General features: G+C 41.1%; 1 protein-coding gene across 3 annotated transcripts in view; it reads right to left on the reverse strand.

Moving 5' to 3' along the window:
* The window catches only part of CACNA2D3 (calcium voltage-gated channel auxiliary subunit alpha2delta 3), a 1177822-nt gene that overhangs the window by 1003304 nt on the left and 149050 nt on the right, over positions 1 to 25468 (reverse strand). For 2 of the 3 annotated variants that reach the window (XM_040359261.1, XM_040359262.1), the window contains exon 4: positions 19069 to 19119. The exons of the other annotated variant lie outside the window; for it this stretch is intronic. In XM_040359261.1, the coding sequence (XP_040215195.1) occupies positions 19069 to 19119 (51 nt within the window). The remainder of the gene's footprint in view (positions 1 to 19068; positions 19120 to 25468) is intronic. 3 annotated transcript variants of the gene reach the window in all.

A 25468-nucleotide genomic window follows, 5' to 3' on the forward strand; every position in this document is an offset into this window, starting at 1 on the left:
CCACTGCCTCAAAGTTGGTTGTATGACCTGCCAGGAAGTTGACTTATTTGAACTCAAATAGAAAGGTAAACATTTGGCACCCAGTGGGTAACATGGTTAAGAGATTTTATATTAATGGAATTATTTCAATGCAATGTAGCAGGCACGTTAAAAATGTTAATGATGGTGCTTGAAAAAAAAAAGAAGAAAAAGGGGGGGGGGGGCAGGGGGCAAGAAACCCAGAGGTAACAAACTTTTAGTACCCTTTATACTCAACATACAAAATGGATTTTGAGGACATATAGTTGATTTCTATTTAGTACCTAAAAAATCCCAAATAGTCAAATCCTAATTTTTTAGGCTAGGTTTACACTTAGGTGGCTCTGCGAGCCGCGTAATGTGTGGGCACAGCAGACCTTTTATTTGTAGTGATTGTGGCTGCAGGAACAGGTGCGGACCCACAGTGGGAACCACCTGCACAGATGTGAACCTAAGTGTTAATGCTGAATCTAATAAAAAACGTTAACAAAACTATAGACTTCCAAAATTGGTATTACCGTTTGTTGACTGGGGTGGAAAAGTTAAACCAGCCTTTCTCAACCTTTTATACCATGGAGGAACCCTTGAAATGACTTTAATTTCTAAACTATTTACACCTGCTAATAAATATTATATCTACATCTCACGAGACATTGGTGTTAACAGTAATTTGTATGTAGATATACAAATAAACTAAATAATAAGGAATGTGGAACATATAAAGTATTGACACCCAGCACTACTTTATTTAATATTATTATTTTTAGTTCCCCTTACACTGGTGGTCATTGAGGGGCCTAAGTATACTAGTGGCCAGTGGGAAGATTGTTCCTTACATTGGTGGCCAGTGGGAAGAATGCCCCTGACATTGGTGGCCAGTGGGAAGAATGCCCCTGACATTGGTGGCCAGTGGGAAGAATGCCCCCTTACATTGGTAGCCAGTGGAAAGAATGCTCCTTACATTAGTGGTCAATGGAAGAATGCCCCTTACATTGGTGGCCAGTGGGAAGAATGCCCCTTACATTGATGGCTAGTGGGAAGAATGCTTCTTACATTGATGTCAGTAGGAAAAATGCTCCTTACATTGGTGGCCAGTGAGAAGAATGCCCCACCTTATGGATACCTTAAAATGTCATTGGTGTCAGTGTTTACTTATTTCAAAAAAAGCTAAGTGCTCAAGGAATCCCTAACAATCTCTAAAGGAACCTTAGGGTTCCACAGAGCCCTGGTTGAGAAAGACCACATTAGACTGTAAGCTCCACTGGAACAGAGACTTATGGTTCAGTGCTCTTTCTAATGTTCTATGGTGTATTTTGGCCCTATACACATATACTGTATGTTTAAAATGAATACCGGAACTGGGACAGTAGAGAGCAGACACTGGACAGAACATGTACCAAAGGGACAGAAGAGTTATGGACAAAACTGAATAGCTAAGTCTGCAAATACATTTTGACTTTGAAATGATTTCTGCACCCATCAATGCAGCACATTATAAACACAGAGTGAGTTAAGAAGAACAACGAGAATCAGTATTGACAAATTCCAGCTGAGGCCCAGGCTTGGAAAGGATAATCATTATGGTGTCGATTATCTGTTGAGCTCAAATTATTTATTAACACTGTAGTGGTAAATTATCATCAATATCAAATCATTGAACGCAGCTGGTTGTTAGTAAAATTAGACATCAGTGGTTCGGGTCCATTGAAGCATGCAAGATCAGAAATGATTGATTATCTTTGCATACTGTACATATTCCTCATTTTAAACGATTGGAGAAGAATGATTGGCAAAAACTACAGAAATTATTAATCTAAATGATTTATTTCAAGATGTGAAAATTTTTCATGCACTTTGTAAGAATCTCAGGCTTAAAGCATAACTCCACTTTTGTTAAGAAAAAAACAATCCCGCTAAGTGATCTATGTACATTACAAGATGCCTGAAATCTGAGTTCTGGGAAGATCAGTAAGCCAATCACACAAGCAGGAAATGACATACCTGAGGGGCGTTCTGTACACATTACAAGCTGCTGATTGAAAAGAAAAGGTAATTTTTAATAACATGTACAGTTGTATTCAAAATTATTCAACCCCCACTGAAATTGATTGTTTTGCCCAGTTTGACATTGATTTTGATCATTCAGTCATCCTGCTTACAATTAAATCAAAGAGGCACGTGTAGGTCAGACAAATATAACATAACATTTATAATTAAATAACCACAAATGTCTTTTCTGTGCTCACATCATTATCAGTTTTATTCAACCCCCAGTTGACATTCAATCTTAGTACTTAGTACAACATCCTTTTACAGTTATAACAGCTTTTAAACTTGAAGCATAGCTTGACACAAGTGTCTTGCAGCGATCTACGGGTATCTTCGCCCATTCGTCATGGGCAAAAGCCTCCAGTTCAGTCACATTCTTAGGCTTGCGCACTGCAACTGCTTTCTTTAAGTCCCACCAGAGGTTCTCAATCGGATTTAAGTCTGGTGACTGCGATGGCCACTCCAAAATGTTCCAGCCTTTAATCTGCAACCATGCTCTAGTGGACTTGGTGGTATGCTTGGGATCATTGTCCTGTTGAAAGGTCCAAAGTCTCCCAAGCCTCAGGTTTGTGACGGACTGCATCACATTGTTATCCACTATCTCCTGGTACTGAAGAGAATTCATGGTACCTTGCACACGCTGAAGCTTCCCTGTACCTGCAGAAGCAAAACAGCCCCAAAGCATGATTGACCCCCCACCATGCTTCACAGTAGGCAAGGTGTTCTTTTCATCATAGGCCTTGTTCTTCCTCTTCCAAACATAGCGTTGATCCATGGGCCCAAACATTTCTAATTTTGTTTCATCAGTCCACAGAACACAATCTCAAAACTTCTGTGGTTTGTCCACATGATTTTTGCATACTGCAGTCGACTCTTCTTATTCTTTGGAGACAGCAAGGGGGTGTGCCTGTGAGTTCTGGCATGGAGGCCTTCATTACGCAGCGTGTGCGCCGTATTGTCTGAGCAGAAACTTCAGTACCCACATCTGACAAATCTTTTCTCAGTTCCTCAGCAGTCACAAGGGGACTTTTCTCCACTCTACGCTTCAGGTAGCGCACAGCAGTCAAAGTCAGCATCTTCTTTCTGCCACGACCAGGTAGCGTTTCAACAGTGCCCTTTGCCTTGAATTTGCGAATGATGCTTCCTATGGTGTCTCTTGGTATGTTTAACATCTTTGCAATCTTCTTATAGCCATTGCCCTTCCTGTGAAGAGTAATCACCTCTTCTCTTGTCTTCCCGGACCATTCTCTTGACTTCACCATGTTTCTAACCACACCAGTAAATGTCTAGAAGGAGCTGAGTATCACAGTCATTTTAAAGCTGCCTGATTGGTGCTTATTAGGCTTTATTGCTGCTCCCTGACATCCACAGGTGTTTTCAATACCTGATTGAAAACACTTCAATGAACCTCTGTTCTTCAGAGTGGTAGTCTTTAAGGGGTTGAATAATTGTGTAAATGAAGAATTCACAAAATAAACATTTACTACTGTATTACAAAACCAATTGATGTCATTTTAGTTGTATATGGTTCTTTAAGAAGTCCTTGTAGGATTTCATTCTGAATACAATTACAAATGTACACTAAATTCCCTAAAACCATTTACAGCATTGGGGGGTTGAATAATTTTGAACACAACTATATATATATATATATATATATATATATATATGGCTTTTTTTCAGCAGGAACACGGGGGAATGCACTTCCGGCACCTCCGGCTCTTAATGTATGTAATGGCAAGGGGTGCTGGGGTGTACTGGAGGGTCTATTAGTGCTGACTGCTGGGGGATCTATTGTTGCTGGAGGGGATCTATTTTTACAGGGGGTCTATTGTTGCTGGGGAGGTCAGTTGTCGCTGGTATGGGATCTATTGCTGCTGGGGGGGCTCTTATGCTCCTGGGAGACAATCGTTGCTGGGAGACATCAACTGTTGAGGCAGGGGTATATTGTTGCTAGCTGTTCAGAATCTATTGTTGCTGGGGGAGCTCCATTGTTGCTGGCTACAGGGGATCTATTTTACTTCCTATCATATACAAATTACCACCGCAAATTGATACTTGGTTCTGTATCCATTACTGAGAAGTGGGTAGGGGGGTGGAACCAAGAAACGGTGCTTGGAGGTGGGTAGGGGGTGGAACCAATGACTGGTGCTTAGAGGTGGGTAAGGGGTGGAACCAAGGAATGGTGCTCGGAGGTGGGTAGGGGGTAGAACCAAGGAATGGTGCTCAAAGGTGGGTAGGCAGTGGAACCAATGAATGGTGCTCGGAGGTGGATAGGGCATGAAACCAAGGAATGGTGCTCAGAGGTAGGTAGGGGGTGGAACCAAGGAATGGTGCTCGGAGGTGGGTAGGGGGTGGTACCAACAAATGGTGATTAGCGGTGGGTAGGGAACGGTGCTCAGAGGTGGGTAGGGAGTGGAACCAAGAAATGGTGCTCAGAGGTGGGTAGGGAGTGGAACCAAGGAATGGTGCTTGGACGTGGGAAGGAAGTGGAACCAAGGAATGGTGCTCGGAGGTAGGTAGGGGGTGGAACCAAGGAGTGGAGCTTATAGGTGGGTAGGGGATGAAACCAAGGAATGGTGCTCAGAGGTGGGTAGGGGTGGGGGTGGACACAACAGGTGACTCGGAAGGGAGTTCCTGCACCTATTCTCTGAGAAAAAAAGCCCTGTATATATATATATATATATATATATATATTTATGCTTGAACACCTTCAACAGGGATGGATGAGAAACCACATAAACACACCACAAGACTTTGACAACATAAAATAGATCTGAAGTGTGCCCATGACTGCTTGCCGGTATACCAAAAAGGCAGCATACCCAAGATAAGTAATAGATGCTTGTGGAGAGAAATGAACTGAGAAATGCCCCGAAAAAGGGAAATGGGAGGGTATCGCACATAGGAACCGACAAAGACCGCAGATGAGTGGGCTGCTTAAATATCCGCCGGAATCCTCCCATAAATTCAGGCCACTATACTGGCCTACTTATATAATATACAGCATTAAATTATATAACATTAAAATATCATCAAAAAGTTAATTAATTTCTGTTATTCAATTTGAAAAGTGAAACTCTTTTTATATAGATGAATTACACACAGTGAGTGATATATTTAAAACATTTCTTCTTTTTTATTTTGATGACTATGGCTTACAGCTAGGGAAAACCAGTACCTCAGAAAATTTGAATATTACATAAGACTAATGGAAAAAAAGGATTTTTAATACAGATATGTTGGCTTACTTGATTGGGACTCCTTTTGGAGAAATTACTGCATCAATACAGCATGGCATTGAGGCGATCAGACTGTGGCACTGTTGAGGTGTTATGGAAGCCCAGGTTGCTTTGTTAGTGGCCTTAGGCCCCTTTCACACTAGGCGTATCCGTTGCAGCGGAGTCCGCCAGCTCAGCGGGAGATCTCTCTGAGCCGGCAGATGACAAGTCCCTCTATGCTCACTGAGTGGGGAGGGGCTTGTCCAGCACTGCTGTCTCTTATGAAGAGATCTGATGAAAAAGGACAGCATGTCCGTTTTCATCAGATCTCACCCGATCAGCCATGGACAGATAGCGACGTATCGCTAACCATCCATCTGATTTTAGCGGATCGGATGTCAACGGACATGTCTCCGCTGACATCCGATGCTCCATAGAGATGTATGGAGCTGCCATTCAGATTCGCCGACAAAACTGACAGGTGGACCCGAACGTGTGAAAGGGGCCTAAAGCTCATCTGCATTGTTGGTTCTTGTGTCTCTCATCTTCCTCTTGACAATACCCCACAGATTTGCAATGGGTTTAGGTCAGGCGAGTTTGCTGGCCAATCAAGCACACATACCATGATCATTAAACCAGGCATTGGTACTTTTCGCAGTGTGAGCAGGTCCAAGTCCTGCTGGAAAATGAAATCTGCATCTCCATAAAGCTGGTCAGCAGAGGGATGCATGAAGTGCTCTAGAATTTCCTGGTAGACGGCTGTGCTAACTTTGGACTTAATATAACACAGTGGACCAACACCAGCAGATGACATGACTCCCTAAATCATCACTGACTGTGGAAACTTCACACTGGACATCATGCAACTTGGATTCTATGTCTCTCCATTCTTCCTCCAGACTCTGGGACCTTGATTTACAAATGAAATGCAACATTTTCCACAGTCCATGATGATTTGGGGAGCCATGTCATCTGACTGAATTACTGAAATAAATTAACTTTTTGATGATATTATAATTTTATGAGATGCACCTGTATACACTGGAGATAAAAAGTAGAGAATCATTTATGAGCACTTGATTTTTTCCGAAATAATGTAATCTTCATTGCTCAACATTTGATGGAATTCTTGTTGTGGCGATACCATGCTAATAGAACAGTGTTTTTCAAAATAACCAAGGAGCGTCATCAAAAAAACTTGTATTTTGTAGAAAACACATGTTTAAAATTAAAGAACAGCAATGACTAGCACGGAGAATGATTAAACTAAAATCTCTGAAGGTTGCAACAATCAAAAATTAGTAGGAAGTGTACAGGCCCTTGCTTTGAATGACTTCAGCACATCTGCGACCCCAGGGCATCACTAGTCTCTCTCACTACTCTGGTGGGATTTTGTTCCACTCTTTGGTGACTGTAGTGAGTTTCTTGGCCATACAGTAACTTTGTCGCCAAGGATTTTTCATAGGTTTCCTTCTCATGGGTTAGGATCAGGACTTTCAAATGTTTTCAGCTTCAAGGAACAGCTTTATCCGCTTTGCTGTGTGATAGGGGGCATTGTCGTGCATGAAAGTTGGCTGATTGGGTGATGAACACAGGGAAGGAACCGCGTGTTGTCGAATAAGGTTCTGATAAACATTTGCATTTACTCTGCCATGTAGCTGTAAAAGAGGCCCAACTCCTGCTTCAAAAGCACCCCCCAAACCATGACGCTTCCCCCTCCACCTTTCGGGTTAATTCTTTATGCACTTTGGGTTCAGTTTTTTCCCAGTTTGACGATTATCTGACCAAAATAACTTTTGAAATTTTAATTAATTAAAATGTCATCACTACAGTGAATTTTGGACCAGTTCTCCTCTGTCCACACAACATCCTCCTCAGCAAAGGTTAGTCTAGCCTTTTGATTCTTTCTGCTAATTAGTAGACATGTGCACACTGAAACATTTTGTTTCAGATTTTAGTTTTCGTCCGAACAATTTATTAATTTAGTTACTCCCGAAAGTTTTTATTTATTTAGTTTCGTTAAAACAAATGCATTCGTCCGAAAATCTGAATTAATTAAGGTCAAATCTGTCATTGAAGGCTTATGGTGTCTGTCGAATGTTCTAAGAAGATTTGACGGAGCAGCTAAACTGTACGACGCTGCAATCGTACATTTCCGGTCAAATGTTCCTCCCACAAGCTATAGAAAAATTCTAATGTTGTATGACTAGTAATTATTATATTTATAAATTATTATTACTAGTCAACCAACATTCAAATTCTTCTATAGCCTATGGGCTGAGCATTTGACTGGAAATGTACGTTGCGGCGTCGTACAGTTTAGCTGCTTGTTGAATCTTCTTAAAACTTTCGACAAACACCATAAGCCTTCAAAGACAGATTCAACGTTTGTAAGTTTTACACTGCTTTGTCGAATCTTCGTTGTTCATGTCGAATGGTCTACCCCAACAGTGGCCCAGATTCAGGTAGAGCCGCGCAATATTTGCGTGGGCAAAGGGCAACGATTTTTGCTCTGCGCCCACGCAAATATTTCGATTTGCCCGCGATTCACGGAGCAGTAGCTCAGTAAATTGCGCGGGCGCTATGCTAATTTGCCCTGCGTAAGGGCACCTAATGTAAATGATCCCGCCGGGGGCGGGAATCATTTAAATTAGGCGCGCTCCCGCGCCGAGCGAACAGCGCATGCTCCGTCGGGAAACTTTCCCGACGTGCATTGCGGCAAATGACGTCGCAAGGACATCATTTGCTTCTAAGTGAACGTGAATGGGCCATTCACAAATCACTTACGTAAACGACGTGAAATTCAAATTTCACGAGCGGGAAGGGTGGCTATACTTTAGCATTGGCTGCGCCTACTATGAGTAGGAGCAGCCTTATGCTAAAGTCGCCGTACGGAAACTCCGTACCTTGCGTGCGCAGGGCCCGCGCAACTTTTGTGAATCGGTGTTAGTATGCAATTTGCATACTATACACAGATCACAATGGCCGCGCCCCCTAGCGGCCAACGCAAGAATGCAGCCAAAGATATGAAGGCATAAGGAGGCTTATGCCTGTCATATCTTAGGCTGCAGTCGGTGTAACAAGGTTCCTGAATCAGGAGCACTCGTTACACCGGAGCAAGTAAGCACTTGCGTCGCTCAACCTATGGTTGCGCGGGCGCAAGTGCTTCTTGAATCTGGGCCACTGTCTCTATAATGTCGAATCTTTTCTCTCTATGTCGAATCTTTCCTCTCTATGTAAAATAATCTTGGACTAATAGAGTTAAGGTTAGGCACATTCAACCACAGGTTCGATAGACACAGATTGCTATTATCAGCGTCATGTCGAATCTCCTATCTATCGAACTGTTGTAGCAACGAAAACGAAAATAAAGCATTTTTTTATGTTGGATCTTTCGGATTTCGGACTTCATTTTCGCTTGTTAAAACGATAACTAAAATACGCGAAATTCTTTCTTGTGAAAAAAAAAATACGCGAAAGTCAAACGAAAATGCATTAGAACGAAAACAAATGCACATGTTTACTAATGAGTGGGCTTTCAGTCCAAATTCTGTTACACGGCAAGACACTGTATGACAAGAGAGATCCTTACGCTGTTCAGGGCTGAACTGGCGAGCAAACGCAGCTGCAGTGTTGAACTGATTGCCCATGAGATTCTCTGCATCATCCAGTCCTCCCTTGCATTTCTTTTTCGTGGAAGACCAGCCTTCTCGGGGGACTTGAATGAGTTTGTAACGTTGTAAAGATGCAATATTATAAAAATCACATATTTGGAATGACAAACTTCTCTTGCTATGGCTGAAAGGGTCATCCCTTTGGCCTTCATCTGGACAACCTTCTGCCGAAGGGTTTTGGTGACTTTAAAACGGCTCACCATTTTCCAAAGTCAGTGAAGTATGGAAAGTTAGGCTGCCAGTTAAATAGGGTTTGTCAGACATTTAAAAAACTTAACACAAGGTGTCAGATTAACACCAATAACTGGGAGGTATCTGAATCTGAAAGTGATCTCTAATTTTGATCAATGTTCTTTTTCAAATCTCATTGAAGTTTTATATTCTGTGCTTCAAAACATAGGTAACTCATGAAATATGCTTAACAAAACTGCTCTTTTACTCCTGTTTAGATCATTTCAAATAGGACTAAGCAGTGACCTTGAAATTTAGGAAATTGTAGACTGTTCTCTGAATTTAAACTTCAGTGTATATAAAATATATAAAAATACATAAATTGCTTAAATTGTATAAGTGACCATCAAATAAATCTCATAAATAAAAAAAAGCAAAAAAATATTTAATCTATCAATATATATTTCAATCAATCAATATACAATACATATATCAATATAATCAATCACAATAAGTCCATCTTTCATTAAAGTCTATCAGGAATATTACATTTCTGTGAATTTGCAGTCCCAAACGCCATTAAAGTCTTGGCTGTAATCACCACTGTGCCCTTCATCCCACCTTTGGGTGTCCTCTCACCTGCTTTGGTAGACCTCACTAATTACAGGAGGTCAATTTGCGCTTTTGTAGTATTGTAGTGACACTGCTCCACTAGCTGCACGATCGTGGTCCACAGCTCCCAGTGTGGTGTCACTCATATAGAAAGCAAGAGGTGGATACCATATTGCAGATCGCTTGTAAACTTTTTTATTCAGATATAAAAAAAACTCACATTTCAAAAGTAAAAATACATCATGTCTCAGCAAAAATCTCAGCATTCGCAGCTCCTCTTAGCTCCACCCAGCATTTTTATGTCACAGCCTACCTCGTGCGTTTTGTCCAATGGGCTTTCTCAAAGGTTCAGGCCATGTTTAAAGACAGTAAAGCCTCTCACACACGATCGGATATCTGATGGAATCTAATCTGATGGATTTTTTCGTCGGATATCCGATGAAGCTGACTTTCATCAGTCGTGCCTACACACCATCAGTCAAAAATCCGACCGTGCCAAAACGCAGTGACGTAAAACACTACGACGTGCTGAGAAAAATGAAGTTCAATGCTTGCGAGCATGCGTCGACTTGATTCTGAGCATGCGTGTATTTTTGACCAATGGACTTCCACACAGACGATCGTTTTCTTCTATCGTTTTTTTATCCATAGGAAAAATGTAAAACATGTTCTATTTTTTTTCACAGATGAAAAACAAACCGATGGGGCCCACACACGATCGGTTTGTCTGATGGAAACAGTCCATAAAGCTTAGACCCCAACTATTTAAAGAGGTAAGTACTCAGTCTTCTGTTATATAGAGCAATTTTTAGATTGTTTCAATGTACTGAAATAGTTATGTAGTTCCTGTCATCATTTGAAAGCAATCAGCTACTAGTTTTCAAATACCGCAGGTGTGCTAAAAACATAAAGTTCACTCAGTTTCCTCCTAATCAGTGTTGTCTAATCCACTGTGACTGCAATTTAGACATATGTGGTATATAGGGGGCGCTATTAGGACAAATTTTGTAATTAAACAAAATATCAAAATATATATAAATAAAATGGTGATAGCAATTACAATCTTAGTGATATCTATAAAAATAAATATACAATCTTTACAAGTAATACTAGAAGACCCGTGGGTCAATAGTGAAAAATAAATAAAATCCACAAGAGAGTCTCTATGACAAGAGTAATGTGCTCCCAGGACAAGAAATCAAGAAAAAATTGCTTTCTTAGTGATAGTTAGTATTGTCCATATATTTGAGTGATAGTAGTGACCACTAACAAACAAAAAAGTGAATCTTTGCAATAATCCAGAAAAGTAGACATGCAATCTTCTCGTGAATGACAGTGCTTCAAAGTCTTTCCACCACTTTCGCAAAACGACACCCAAAAGTGTATAATTTAAATGCGCTTACCAAAGCGATTTGACCCCTTTAGCTAAAAAGAGAGTCAAAAACGCTTGTGCAGTTGTGAATGTCTGCAAACATGTAATGCGTCCTTCACTGATTAGATACAGGCAAATCTTCTTCCAGCAACCTCATAAATGAAATATAAAACAGAGAGCCTCCATAGTGCAACCAGTTTTATTTTAAAAGAATTTTAAACAAGACTTGGGCCAAGTGGCCACTTACATTAAAAAGTGCCCATCCCGGCACTGGGTCTGCGGGCCTTTAGATAGAGGAGACAACAGCCTCAATTGGCAAGTGGCAGGTTCCTCCTAGCGCCTCGTCAGCTCACAAGGGTCGGATGATGGGAGATGAATAAAAACAACGTGACCAGGCTCGCCGCCGACGATCGTTTCGTATAAACGTCTTCAGGGGGGCGTGTGCCTGGTCACTGTGGTCACGTTTGTTTATAGGGGACAACCGGAAGTAGTTCGGCTTGATTGACAAGCATTTTGGCCAATTACAGCACGTTTGCGGTCAGTATAAAAAACCGGAAGTGACCGAAGCTGATGGACAGATGCTGCAGCCAATTATAGCGCAGTATCGAGAGCTGGAAACACATGGACTTGAAATAATGATTGACTCGAATTTCGGCCACTTACAATGCAGTCCCAGTATTGGCTTCGGCACTCACATCTTGACATATAACAATAAAAAACACACCATTGCCTGACAATGTTATCTCTTCATAAATAGCTAATATCTGATGTTGAACTAATTTAATTATGAAACTCGATTATGCAGGACAATGTAATTAATACTTTGTAAAAATTAATGACAGCGATAATATTAAAAAGAAATGTATTTTAGGACATAATGGATTAAAGAAAAAAGAGAGCTGTCTTCTATTGAAAAACCACAAGATGGCACCCTACCACCCACCTCAATCCCATCTTGCAAGAGCTTAAACCAAGTCCCCTGGCAGGATTGAAAGATATGGAAATAGTAATGAGGAAATTCATGCCAATTGAGATGACAGTTTGTTAAAAATATTTAAATTTCCAGGGAGACAATAGATCTCCTCGTGAAAAGTTGACCACACCTGACAGGAGACACTTTTCTCCCTGGTTTTTAATCATTAGGTTTTTTATGTAGAAAATATATACTATATATTACCACATAAAAAATATAAAACATATACTAAATATCCTATACTATATAGTCAGGGTGATGAACACATGACCACAATATATAAATGTATATGAGAAGAAACAAAAAGGGGGGGGGCTTGGTTAATTTATTCGCAACCTGGTTCACATAATTGCATATGGTGAATCTGACCCATACCATTAATGAAATTTGTCGACTCCATTATGGATAAGAAAAATGGATCTCTTAGGCTAAATATACAACAAGGGAAAAAAACCTGCACAGGGGTCATTCATTGGATAAAAAGCAATTGAGATCGAGTTCGATATTGAGGCCTAGGGGCTGCATACTCCTAAGCCTATGCAACCACATGGTCTCATTCTGAGAGATGGCTCTTCTCATATGAGTGCCCCGCCAATGATTCGATATCTTGTCAATTCCATAGAACTGGCAAAGAGATGGATCACTTTGATGATATTTTTCAAAGTGTCTAGACACACTGTGATTTGGAAATTTCTTTTTTATATTCGCTAGATGTTCATTTATCCTCACTCTAAGTTTACGAGTGGTACGGCCCACGTACTGGAGCGAGCAAGGGCACTCCAAGACGTAGGTGACATGATCAGAGTTGCAAGTGATCAATGGTTTAATTTTAAACTTTTCTTTGGTTACATTGGACTGAAAATGTGTTCTCTTCTTTATGGCTCCAGGTTTTCTTGTAGTCTGGCAGGCCTTACAGCGCGTACAATGATGGAAGCCGGAGCCATCTAGAAAAGTACTAACCTTCTTGGGGGGATCTGGTACATTTTGGGCTATCCGATTTCTGAGTCCCGGAGCTCTTCTGTATATAAATTTTGGTTTTGATGCGATCGATGTCATCAGATCTGGGTCTTTAAGAAGTAGTGGCCAGTGCCTTTTGAATATGGTCTCTACCTGACGGAATTGGCGATGAAACCCCGAAATAAAAGGAACTTGGCTCTCAAATGACTTTTTTGGCTTGGTGATAAGGAGTGATTCTCTTTCCATTCTGGAGACTTGGGTCAATGCTTTATTTAAATTTGCTTCAGAGTAACCCTTTTCTATAAATTTACTTGTCAATACATCTGCTTGTGCTTCAAAATCCCTTTGTGTGGCACAATTGCGTCTAAGACGCATGTATTGACCTTTCGGAATGGCTCCTACCCATTGTGGGTGGTGACAACTAGTAGTTGGCACAAAGCCATTCCTATCCGTTGCTTTGAAGTATGTTTTTGTTTCAAATACGGTTTCATTTTTTGAAATAGTAAGATCTAGATAGTTCACTGTCTTTACACTGGTCTCGGCTGTAAATTTGAGGCTATACTTATTTGTATTCATCTGGGCAAGAAAAACTTCCAGACTACTAACTGGACCTTCCCAAAAGAGGATCACGTCGTCGATATATCTCCGATAGAAACATAAAGACTTGTTTTTGTTGGAAAAAATACTTTCGTGTTCCCATTTATTGAGAACTACATTGGCTACACTGGGAGCATATCTAGCTCCCATAGCAACTCCGCTGGATTGATTATAATACTGTTGATTTGCCCAGAAGAAATTATTGGTCATAGCTAATTTGAGACCTTGCACTAAAAACCTAATCTGAGCCTTTTTCAAGGTAGATTGTTTGGTCAATGCCCATTTAATTGCTTGGAGTGCATCAGAATGTGTAATATTCGTATACAACGATTCGACATCGACTGTCACTAGAATAGTAGATTCAGTTGCTTGAAGGTTTTTAAGTGCAATAATAAGGTCCTTGCTATCTTTTAGATAGGAGGGACTTAATGGGACAAGTGATTTAAAAAAACTATCTAGATATTCTCCCAGACGGGAGAAAAGAGAATCTATGCCACTGATTATTGGCCTACCGGGCGGATGTTCTTTGTTTTTGTGTACTTTTGGCAAAATATACATAACAGGAACTTTGGGGGCATGGATTAGTAAATACGCTGCCTCTTTCTGATTAAGGATTTTACGAGCAACTCCTTCCTCAATCCACTCAGAAAGTAGATCTTTTAATTTCATTGTAGGGTTCCCATGTAAAAGTTGATACGTGGATGTATCCCCTAATTGTCTTTCCATTTCTGAATAATACATTTCTTTTCCCAAGATTACCAAGCCTCCACCCTTATCAGCGGGGCGAATCACAATTTGTTTGTTTGCTTCCAAAAGTTTGATTCCTTCCCAAATTTTATTGTTAGATACATGTTGGGACACTTTTAATTCTCGTAGATCTTCTTGAACCATAGTTCTAAAGGCCTCGATCTGATGGTTCATACCCTTTTTAGGGTTAAAGGTTGAATTATTTTTGAGTCCACTATGTAAATAGGTGGAATCCTCATTGGTCCCCTCATTCGTGACATTTTTCCCAGCAAAATATTTTTTTATGTTTAGTTTGCGAATATATTTTTCTACATCGATAAAGATTTCAAACTTATCGATGTTTTTTTCAGGTGCAAATTTTAATCCTTGTTGTAATACTTCTAATTCTGGTTCTGTAAAATCTACCCCTGCTAGATTAAAGATACCATCATTTAATCCACTCTTTTTCTTTTTCGTTCCGCCTCGTCCTCTTCTCCCTCTCTTTCTTTTTGATACTGGGGGGACTTGGGAGGGATGCGATAGGGTTCTTTCCATCCCCTCCATTCCCCCTGGTATTGATTTTGATAGGGGGCCGGTCTCCCCCTAAAATTTCCTCGAGATCCCCCTCTCGGGGGTCTAGGTGGATAGGAAAACCTATTGGGATCATAGTAGCCATTGTCTGTCTGGCGAGGATCAGAAATGGGATATCTATGATAAGCATCCATAGGATAGGGTTGTGGGTAAGGATAGTATGGAGGAGCTGAGGCTTTGGGGGGATTCGGTTGTGATCTTGCTGTAGTTTTTGTAGGCTTATTAGGAGTATTAGATCTTACTGGAACCTTTTTCCGTGGTGCCTGTGGCGGTATGGCTCCAGGTTCTTTGATTGGGGATGATTCAGGTGAATCGGCTAAGTTAAGAGTAACCTGCCATTTGTATACTTTATCTTCTTCGTAATCCATTATATCTCTTTGATACTTTTTAAGTTTTTTATTCTTTATTTCGCCGTCATATTTAATTAGATGCACTTGTAGGAGCTTGGTTTTCTCTGTATACTCACTATGAACTTTGAATGGTTCCATTTTTTCTTTGAGATCGGCGATTTTGGCATCTAATAATTTATTTTTTGCCTTACGTCGTTTCACCATTAACTGCATGAGCTTTTGTTCACATGCGTTAAAAAACTGGAACCATTCATCCAATAGCTGTAAATCCTCGATCCCATCATTGGGACCGACATCCCATCTGAGTCTTCTGGGTGTGAGATTTTTCCCTATATACATTTCGAAGGACGCAATGTCCCACCATAATCTAATTTGTTTTTCCATATCACTCTGTAATTGCTTGAGTCCCAGTTCTAAGTCAATATTGGGACTCGGGGCCTGTTGAAAGACCTCCTCTAGATTTACGTGTCTATCTCGCATGAAATTGAACACGTCCATGGCAGCGTGGAAAATAGATTTAGTACTAGAACCAGGGTAGGGACTTGGGTACTAAGACAAAATGTTTGGAGATGGATTTTCGCGCCAAAAAAATGTGGAACAATTAATTAATAAATAAAATTAAAATTAAAATTAGAGCTGCTCCCCTAAAAATATAAAAAGGCAATCCCTCATTAAATTTTAGTGAATATGTGGTATATAGGGGGCGCTATTAGGACAAATTTTGTAATTAAACAAAATATCAAAATATATATAAATAAAATGGTGATAGCAATTACAATCTTAGTGATATCTATAAAAATAAATATACAATCTTTTCCGGGACTCAGAAATCGGATAGCCCAAAATGTACCAGATCCCCCCAAGAAGGTTAGTACTTTTCTAGATGGCTCCGGCTTCCATCATTGTACGCGCTGTAAGGCCTGCCAGACTACAAGAAAACCTGGAGCCATAAAGAAGAGAACACATTTTCAGTCCAATGTAACCAAAGAAAAGTTTAAAATTAAACCATTGATCACTTGCAACTCTGATCATGTCACCTACGTCTTGGAGTGCCCTTGCTCGCTCCAGTACATGGGCCGTACCACTCGTAAACTTAGAGTGAGGATAAATGAACATCTAGCGAATATAAAAAAGAAATTTCCAAATCACAGTGTGTCTAGACACTTTGAAAAATATCATCAAAGTGATCCATCTCTTTGCCAGTTCTATGGAATTGACAAGATATCGAATCATTGGCGGGGCACTCATATGAGAAGAGCCATCTCTCAGAATGAGACCATGTGGTTGCATAGGCTTAGGAGTATGCAGCCCCTAGGCCTCAATATCGAACTCGATCTCAATTGCTTTTTATCCAATGAATGACCCCTGTGCAGGTTTTTTTCCCTTGTTGTATATTTAGCCTAAGAGATCCATTTTTCTTATCCATAATGGAGTCGACAAATTTCATTAATGGTATGGGTCAGATTCACCATATGCAATTATGTGAACCAGGTTGCGAATAAATTAACCAAGCCCCCCCCCTTTTTGTTTCTTCTCATATACATTTATATATTGTGGTCATGTGTTCATCACCCTGACTATATAGTATAGGATATTTAGTATATGTTTTATATTTTTTATGTGGTAATATATAGTATATATTTTCTACATAAAAAACCTAATGATTAAAAACCAGGGAGAAAAGTGTCTCCTGTCAGGTGTGGTCAACTTTTCACGAGGAGATCTATTGTCTCCCTGGAAATTTAAATATTTTTAACAAACTGTCATCTCAATTGGCATGAATTTCCTCATTACTATTTCCATATCTTTCAATCCTGCCAGGGGACTTGGTTTAAGCTCTTGCAAGATGGGATTGAGGTGGGTGGTAGGGTGCCATCTTGTGGTTTTTCAATAGAAGACAGCTCTCTTTTTTCTTTAATCCATTATGTCCTAAAATACATTTCTTTTTAATATTATCGCTGTCATTAATTTTTACAAAGTATTAATTACATTGTCCTGCATAATCGAGTTTCATAATTAAATTAGTTCAACATCAGATATTAGCTATTTATGAAGAGATAACATTGTCAGGCAATGGTGTGTTTTTTATTGTTATATGTCAAGATGTGAGTGCCGAAGCCAATACTGGGACTGCATTGTAAGTGGCCGAAATTCGAGTCAATCATTATTTCAAGTCCATGTGTTTCCAGCTCTCGATACTGCGCTATAATTGGCTGCAGCATCTGTCCATCAGCTTCGGTCACTTCCGGTTTTTTATACTGACCGCAAACGTGCTGTAATTGGCCAAAATGCTTGTCAATCAAGCCGAACTACTTCCGGTTGTCCCCTATAAACAAACGTGACCACAGTGACCAGGCACACGCCCCCCTGAAGACGTTTATACGAAACGATCGTCGGCGGCGAGCCTGGTCACGTTGTTTTTATTCATCTCCCATCATCCGACCCTTGTGAGCTGACGAGGCGCTAGGAGGAACCTGCCACTTGCCAATTGAGGCTGTTGTCTCCTCTATCTAAAGGCCCGCAGACCCAGTGCCGGGATGGGCACTTTTTAATGTAAGTGGCCACTTGGCCCAAGTCTTGTTTAAAATTCTTTTAAAATAAAACTGGCTGCACTATGGAGGCTCTCTGTTTTATATTTCATTTATGAGGTTGCTGGAAGAAGATTTGCCTGTATCTAATCAGTGAAGGACGCATTACATGTTTGCAGACATTCACAACTGCACAAGCGTTTTTGACTCTCTTTTTAGCTAAAGGGGTCAAATCGCTTTGGTAAGCGCATTTAAATTATACACTTTTGGGTGTCGTTTTGCGAAAGTGGTGGAAAGACTTTGAAGCACTGTCATTCACGAGAAGATTGCATGTCTACTTTTCTGGATTATTGCAAAGATTCACTTTTTTGTTTGTTAGTGGTCACTACTATCACTCAAATATATGGACAATACTAACTATCACTAAGAAAGCAATTTTTTCTTGATTTCTTGTCCTGGGAGCACATTACTCTTGTCATAGAGACTCTCTTGTGGATTTTATTTATTTTTCACTATTGACCCACGGGTCTTCTAGTATTACTTGTAAAGATTGTATATTTATTTTTATAGATATCACTAAGATTGTAATTGCTATCACCATTTTATTTATATATATTTTGATATTTTGTTTAATTACAAAATTTGTCCTAATAGCGCCCCCTATATACCACATATTCACTAAAATTTAATGAGGGATTGCCTTTTTATATTTTTAGGGGAGCAGCTCTAATTTTAATTTTAATTTTATTTATTAATTAATTGTTCCACATTTTTTTGGCGCGAAAATCCATCTCCAAACAATTTAGACATAAACTCTCTCCTCTGGTCTTCAGGGTGTCTCCACTCAAGATACCCTTGGACAGCAGCATTGTCAATTTAGGAAGAGCATGATGTTAGATGCACTAGTAGATTTAGATGGACTTGATTAACAAATTAAACTTCAACTAACACTTTATAAGCAATTACAGCAAATGTTTTTTTTTTTTCCTTTGGGGATTAATGTTTTACACACATTTATAAAATCTGACCCCTGTAAGCACTCAATGGTTTGTCTCAACTAGCTGATTGCCACTTTTGGTGGATAGCTTGGTCTGAGGGGAGCTGACAAATAACAGACCTTCTGGTCAGATCACCAGATGAAAATAAAAAAATATATAATGTTAAAAATAAATAAACCACATCTAAATATAAGAAGAAATATAATACACTTTTGTTTTTGGGTTTCATACCGCTTTAAACATTGAACCATGATGGGTTTCATCAGATGCCAGAAGTTGTTGCTGAAAGTATAAAGGATTCATTTATTTTTATGATAAACACAAGCAGAAGCACATCTTTACAGGAACAGGAGCACAGGGGAAGCAGACAGTGTAAGCTCAAATGTATCACTACGCTGATTTGTCCTTCATATAAAGTTTGCATTTATCTACCATAAATGCAAGCTTTATGCATGTGAAAATGTGTTGTATGACTAGACGAGATGAGTATATGCAGCTTGTTGTTAGGTGCCTTCAGCCTGTATTTTAGATCAGTATGAGTTGCTTTGGAGATTCTTCATAGCTTTTTAGTAGATGCTTCTGACCTTTTTGTAACCTGATTCTGACTTGCTCAAGACGTACAACTAAAGTGCTTCAAGTTGCTTTCGCATTTCTATTGACTTTAAAAGTTAGAATATTAGTCCTGAGTTCTGAGGCAGGCGTACACACGGCCCTATAGAATAAGGCTCCATTCACACTGAGCCTACTGGAATTGTGCAGTTCTGCCTGCGATTGCAGAATCGCTGTAAAACACGGGATGAGTTTGCAATGCCAAAAATCGGATGTCAAAACTTGCTTGGCTCTGTGCCAAAATTTGCTACATGAGCTTCTTTGGTTCGTTTTTGGAGTAGAGGGAGGCCCATTCAAATTAATGGTGCTACTCCAAAAACATGCCTCACAAAAAAGCTCACACTATCTGCAGAGCTTGCTTACATTTCCTCATGAATAAGTAACTGTTCATTCAATGCACAATGACATAAAATCCACTTAAATGAGTTGTAAAGAAAAAAAAAAGTCACCTTAATGCAATCTATGCATTAAGGTGAAAAAACATTGGATTCTGACGCCCCCCCCCCCGAGCCCCCATTATACTTACCTGACCCCTCGAAAGTCTTGCGCGGTCCCGAGATCCTCTTCGCCTTTCAGCCTGGCCGCTGATTGGCTAAAGCGGATGGATTGAGAGCAGCCATTGGCTGGCGCTGCTGTCAATCACATCCAGTGATGCGGCACGCCTTGGGGCGGGGCCGAGTGATACAGTGAGCGACTATGGCCGCTCGCTGTATCACGGGAGCGTGCCGGAAATTACTCACCACCATGCAAGCTCTCGCATTACTGTGGTCAGTAATTGCGGAGAGGACAGAGACAGCCGCCGAGGGACTCCAGAAGACGTGGATCGGGGCCACTCTGTGCAAAACGAACTGCACAGTGGAGGTAAGTATAACATGTTTGTTATTTTAAAGAACATTTTTTTTTATTTTACTAACCCTTTAACTGCTTGTCATCTCTCCCAGCAGCCAATAGGGGCACCCGCGATCGCTCGTTACAGAGTGAGGACCGGGAGCTGTGTGTGTAAACACACAGCTCTCGGGCCTGTCAGGGGAGAAATGCCTGACCGTCTGTTCATACAATGTATGAACAGCGATCAGTCATTTCCCCCAGTCAGTCCCACCCCCCCTTCAGTTAGAACACACCCAGGGAACATACTTAACCCCTTCCTCGCCCCTTAGTGTTAACCCCTTCCCTGCCACTGATCGCTATAAAAATGCCAATGGTCACAAAAATGTGTCAAAAGAGTTCAAAGTGTCCGCCAAAAATCGCTGATCGCCGGCACTACTAGTAACATTTTTTTTTAATCAAAATGCCATAAAACTATCCCCTATTTTGTAAACGCTATAACTTTTGTGCAAACCAATCAATAAACGCTTATTGCGATTTTTTTTACGAAAAATATGTATACGAATACGTATCTGCCTAAACTGAGGAAAAAAATAGTTTTTTTATATATATTTTTGGGGGATATTTATTATAGCAAAAAGTTAAAAATGTTAATTTTTTTCAAAATTGTCGCTTTATTTTTGTTTATAGCGCAAAAACTAAAAACCGCAGAGGTGATCAAATACCACCAAAAGAAAGCTCTATTTGTGGGAAAAAAGGGACGCCAATTTTGTTTGGGAGCTACGCCACACGACCGCGCAATTTTCAGTTAAAGCGACGCAGTGCCAAATTGCAAAAAGTGGCCTGGTCTTTGACCAGCAATATGGTCCAGGGGTTAAGTGGTTAAGGACCGAGCCTCTTTTTCAGACTCAGTGTTTACAAGTTAAAAAAAAAATTATTTGCTAGAAAATTACTTATAACCCCCAAACATAATAAAAAGAATTCTAACACCCTAGAGAATAAAATGGCGGTCATTGCAATACTTTATGTCACACCGAATTTGCACATTTTTGGGGGGAAAAATACACTTTTTTGAATAAAAAAATAAGACATTAGTAAAGTTAGCCCAATATTTTTTTATATTGTGAAAGATAATGTTACGCCGAGTAAATTGATACCCAACATGTCACGCTTCAAAATTGCGCCCGCTCGTGGAATGGCGACAAACTTTTACCCTTAAAAATCTCCATTGGCGATGTTTAAAAAATTCTACAGGTTGCATGTTTTGAGTTACAGAGGAGGTCTAGGGCTAGAATTGTGTTTTTTCATATGCCGGCGCTGCTCGCATATGCGTTCGCTTATACGCGCGAGCTTGTCGGGATGGGGCGCTTTAAACATTTTTATATTTTTTTCTTATTTATTTTACTTTATTTTATTGATTTTGACACTGTTTTTAGGAGAAAACGTTTTTGACGTCGCTTCCTCCCTGCTATGGTATGGAGACGGGTGGGAGCCATCTTGCCCTCACTCATATCCATACCCAGCAGGACCCGATCGCCTTTGCCACTACCGATGGCTCTGGTAAGCAGCGGAGGGTGCAGGAGAGGCCCTCTCCCGCTGCCGATAGTGATGATCTTGCGACCGATTATGGGAGCTAGCTCCTGCCATAACAGAGATATCCATCTCTGGAAAATAAAAGCTGTTTACTTTGCAAGGAAAGTTGCACCTTGAAAGAGAATTTTTCCCAGGGCTTAGTAAATGTGATGAAATTTAACTTTGCAAAAACACCCCCAGTGCAAACCTCCCCCCCTTAGTACAACCCCCCCAGTGCAAACCCCCCTTAGTGAAAACCCCCTCAGTGCAAACACCCCCTTAGTACAACCCCCCCTCAGTGCAAACACCCCCCCCTTCAGTGAAATCCCCCCAGGTGCAAACACCCCCCCCTTCCCATTCAGTACCTCAGATCATCGCAGGCAGCGCCACGGCACATGGACAGAAGGTCCCCTCGACCCCTCCCCCTCTGTACACACAAACAGAGAGGAGGGGGCTGTGTCTGTGTGCCGACTGCCGAGCACCGCTAACAGCCCGTGGCTGTGAGAGGAGGGGATGGATGGTGCTGCGGTGTCACCCCGCAACCCCCCCTCCTCTTTTACCGCAGCGCTCGGCGCTCCGATTCCGCGGCGCTCATCGCTGCAGTCGCGGTGGGGCCGCCCCCCCCCCCCCCCCCCACATGTCAGCTAAAAAAAAAAAAAAAATTTAAATCGGGATGGTGTCACCCCTCTAGTAGAAAAATAGGGTTTACCAGAACAGGCCATCTTTTTACAATGCTCCAGTTCTTCTGCTCACATGTCTGTGGTAGGAGCTTTTGCTGTGGACACGGGTCAGCAAGGGCACCTTGACCGCTCTGCGACTACGCAGCCCCATATGCAACATACTGCAAGACTTTTTTTCTGCTTTCAACAAATCCACTGCAGGGGCAACATGTTTACTTGCTCTCTAATATATCCCACTGACTTTCAGATGCCACTGTAACAAGAGAATAAATGTTATTAATTTAACCTGTCAGTGGTCATAAAGTTATGGCTGATTGGTGTATATAGCACTCATGGTAGTACAGAGATATTTACTTAGCTGCTATCAATGCAGGTTGTTAAAATGATTAGGCAGGGGAAGGATTCTGAAGCAACTTAATTCCTTGCAAATGGCATCATTTAATAGAATTAACCCTAATCTGGCAGATCAATCAATGACGATGACTGAGGATGTCCTTATCTGGTTGACAGCTCAAGTCCGAGCTGAGTACAGAACTGTTTCTTAGTTAATAAGCTTTGAATTCAAAGGTACAGTATGTAATCAACTCACACTGTAGTGTACTACCCAACATTGCTTTACCATAGGCGGCATCATTTATCATTAGACTTATGAGGCCTGGTACACACGACCGAGGAACTCGGCGGGCGAAACACATATTTTTCCTCGTCGAGTTCTTGTTAGGCTTGTCGAGGAACTCGACAAGCCAATTTTCTCCATTCCCGTCAAGGAAAAAGAGAACATGCTCTCTTTTTGGCTCGTCGAGTTCCTCGACAGCTTTCCTCGGCAAAAAAAATCTCCCACCAAGTTTCTTGATGGATTCTGCCGAGGAAACCAGTCGTGTGTACGAGGCCTAAGAGGGTGCGTTTTCACAATAAGCATGCCTACAAACTTCCATGTCTTCATATCTGAGGGCGAGTTGGCCGTAGTTTTTTTATGTCATGAGTACATGACATAAAAAAAAAATTATTTTCCCAGAGAATTTGGGGAAAATTTTTAGCATTTTGGAAAAAAGAATCAATAGGGAAGGTGAAATTGGGTGATTTTTAAGAGCTGGACTTGCCAAAAATGTTCAGCATTAGCTTCATTATTTTACTTTTTTAACAGATGGAAGAATAAAAAAAAGGAAAATAAAAAAATTGTGAAGATATACACCACCCCCAACCCCCCCAAAGTAAAAATAATGCAAACAAAAAAAAAAGGATTGCAGATGTGGAAAATGTTATTAGAGTGCTGCTGTCTCATGTTCTCTCTGTTTCCACTGCCACTGAAGGGTATGTAAAGAAGAGCGGCCTTTTGTATAACACTTTTGAAACAGTAAGTCATCCCATCTCTCAAACTTTTTAAGCATTTGGTAGGCAATGTAGCAGTCCTTGCCAAATTTCCTCCTCTTCCTCCATGGTAAACAGGAAATATGATGTGTATTGCAGTGGTGTATTTTGATTTTGTGCTGCCCTATGCAAGACTACAGTTGCCCCCCAACTAAATTTGTCCCACCCCTTCCTGTTCTTCCTGTTTAAGATCCACCCCTTCATCTTTAAACCACACCCCTTCTTTTTTTAGGCTCCACCTCTTCATATTAGAGCTATACCTATGCTGTGGAAATGTGGGGTCTCTGGGAGCTATGTGGGGTCTCTGGTGGACTGTGTGTGGTCTTTGGTGGACTGTGTGGGTCTCTGGGAGCTATGTGGGGTCTTTGGTGGACTGTGTGGGGTCTCAGAGCTATGTGGGGTCTCTGGTGGATGTGTGGGGTCTCTGGGAGCTATGTGTGGTCTCTGGGAGCTATGTGGGGACTCTAGTGGACTGTGTGGGGTCTCTTACAGGCCACAGTGCTGTGGTTGTAGGCTGTACAGGGCCCTTCAATTTCTAACAGAAGTCCTGCCTGTACCCATATGGAAATTGATCCTGGCGCCCCGTTTTGTGTCCTGTAAGAGGGGCAGAAAATAGGACTACTGCCTACAGTTGGCTCCCCACGGACTCTCTCAGCAGGCTCGGGCTCATGGGCAGATAGACAGACTCGAAGCAGAGCCTCCAGGGGCCATCTGGCTTTCTAGCAGGCAGACCCCACTCTTTGGCATGGGTAGTTGGGTGGTGTTTAAAGAGGGTGTCTTCTTTTTGAGTTCAGGCCTTGTGCAAATATTTTGGACTTTATTTTTGCAAACAAAGAGCACCTATTTATTAATTTGCTTTTTTGTTTTCTATTTTCTTTTAAAAGTAGTCAGTTATTGGTGTCACCCATAGCAGAGGCTGCAGATAGAGGGGTTGCAAAGAGTCACATGTATTTAATTTTTTTTAGGGGGGGGGTAGTTCTCATTGAAGCTAACAGTGTGGCTGTTTTACTAGCCAGTAACAGCTAATAAACAAACAATTCGAACCAGGCATTGATAAAATCCTTGTTGCTTAAGGTTTCTTAGATCACAGAAGAGATCTGAGTTTCTCCCTCTCTAAAAAGTGCTTCCAATGCAACAGATCACATCGACCCCAGGCTCCACAGTGGAATGGGAGAAGCCAGGAAAGGCGGCAGGTGGTGGCAGGGGGGACCACCTTACTCCACCTGTAAAAGTGATCGGGTAGCTGTAGAGCCACTTGACTACTTTTACAAAAAGAGAATTGCCGCCTGATTATTTTTATATCAAGATCATGGCTGCAGCGTCTTGATGAGGACATTTATTAATGTACCGGGAGGCGTTTAACACAAATCTGTACTGAAAAAAAAATATCGAATTTCTTATAGCTGACATCACCTCCTGAAACGTTTCCTGTGTCTGTGTTGGAACCCTTTAACCCCCCTGTCGGTATTCCCGAGGGTAAGATTTCTGTACCAAAAGCGGTATCCCCGAGCCAGACTCGGGCTCGCCTCGCAGCAGCCACAGACAAAGTTACCTACCTTGTCCCTGGATCCTGCGAT

The sequence above is a fragment of the Rana temporaria genome, chromosome 7, assembly GCF_905171775.1.
Source record: "Rana temporaria chromosome 7, aRanTem1.1, whole genome shotgun sequence".
In the NCBI taxonomy this organism is placed as follows: Eukaryota; Metazoa; Chordata; class Amphibia; order Anura; family Ranidae; genus Rana; species Rana temporaria.